The 1632-nt window shown below is 50.4% G+C and overlaps 1 protein-coding gene across 1 annotated transcript in view; it reads left to right on the top strand.

Annotated features, from left to right (window-relative positions):
* The window catches only part of LOC101859523 (tripartite motif-containing protein 2), a gene marked incomplete in the record, with an annotated part of 56462 nt that overhangs the window by 52439 nt on the left and 2391 nt on the right, over positions 1–1632 (top strand). Inside the window, 1 exon segment of the mRNA XM_013089355.2 lies at positions 136–276. Within this exon segment, the coding sequence (XP_012944809.1) occupies positions 136–276 (141 nt within the window).

The following is a 1632-nucleotide window of genomic DNA, read 5'->3' as shown; positions in this document are numbered from 1 at the left end:
TGATCTGATGAGATGAGATTTGACCTCCTTAAAACTACCGTTATTATTCCTAGGGGCTTCTCTCTTTACTCAAACTACCGCTATTATGACTAAGCGCTTATCTTTACTCAAATTTATCTAAATTCTACCCACCAGGTGTTTGACCGTGATGGTCACTTCAAGTTCAGTTTTGGCTCCAATGGAGAGGGTAACGGTCAGTTCAACGCTCCGACAGGTGTGGCTGTGGATGACAAGGGCAACATGCTGGTTGCTGACTGGGGAAACTCCCGGATACAGGTGAGGAGGGGATGGGCAATAAGGGGAGAGAGGAGGAGGAACAATGAGGAGGGGAGGAATGATGGAGGAGCAATAAGAGGAGAGGGGAGGAGGAACAATGAGGTGGGGAGGAATGATGGAGGAGCAATAATGAGGAGAGGGGAGGAGGAGCAATGAGGAGGGGAGGAATGAAGGAGGAGCAATAAGAGGAGAGGGGAGGAGGAACAATGAGGTGGGGAGGAATGATGGAGGAGCAATAATGAGGAGAGGGGAGGAGGAGCAATGAGGAGGGGAGGAATGAAGGAGGAGCAATAAGAGGAGAGGGGAGGAGGAACAATGAGGTGGGGAGGAATAATGGAGGAGCAATAATGAGGAGAGGGGAGGAGGAGCAATGAGGAGGAGAGGAATGAAGGAGGAGCAATGAGGAGGGAAGGAATGATGGAGGAGCAATAATGAGGAGAGGGGAGGAGGAGCAATAATGAGGAGAGGAATGAAGGAGGAGCAATGAGGAGGAGAGGAATGCAGGAGGAGGGGAGGAGCAATAAGGGGAGTGGGGAGGCGGAGCAATCAGGAGATGAGGAACAATGATTAGTAGGAGGGAAGGAGAAGAGGAGCAATGAGGAGGGGAGAAATGAAGGAGGAGCAATCAGGGGAGGGGGGAGAAGGAGCAATGAGGAGGGGAGGAATGATGGTGGAGCAATAAGGGGAGAGGAGAGGAGGAGCAATAAGGAGAGAGGGGAGGAGGAGCAATGAGGAGGGGAGGAATGATGGAGGAGCAATAAGAGGAGAGGGGAGGCGGAGCAATACGGAGAGGATGAGAATAAGGAGAGAGGCGAGGAGAAGCAATGAGGAGGGGATTAGCAATAAGGGGAGAGGGAAGGAGGAGCAATGAGGGGAGGGGGGAGAAGGAGTAGTGAGGAGAGGAGGAACAATAATGAGCAGAGAGGAGAGGAGGAGCAATGAGGAGGGGAGGAACGAAGGAGGAGCAAACTAAGGAGGAGTAAAAATATTACGGACAGGAGTGAAGGAGCAAATTGGAAAGGGGGGGGGGGGTGATAATAATGAGAACAGAGGAGAGGAGGAGCAAGGGAAGGAAACCAGTGGAACAATGAGCACAGCTGGGGGAATAAGGGAAAGATGAACAACGAGGAGGGAGAATCAGGGGAATAATGAAGTAAAGCTGTTCAAAGAGAGTTAAGGGGAAATAAAAATGTTAGAACTGGAGAAGTTATTAAGCCAGTTCTAGTTGTTTCCCCTTGAGTAAATATGTCTTTTCATTACCCCCCCATTCCTCTTTTCACACTCTCTCTCACACACTCACTCACACACACACTCACTCACACACACACACACACACACACACACACACATGCTCAC

This window comes from Aplysia californica, unplaced genomic scaffold, assembly GCF_000002075.1.
Source record: "Aplysia californica isolate F4 #8 unplaced genomic scaffold, AplCal3.0 scaffold00934, whole genome shotgun sequence".
Classification (NCBI taxonomy): domain Eukaryota; kingdom Metazoa; phylum Mollusca; class Gastropoda; order Aplysiida; family Aplysiidae; genus Aplysia; species Aplysia californica.
The sequence above is the reverse complement of the archived record's forward strand: the minus strand, read 5'-3'. Positions and strand labels throughout refer to the sequence as shown.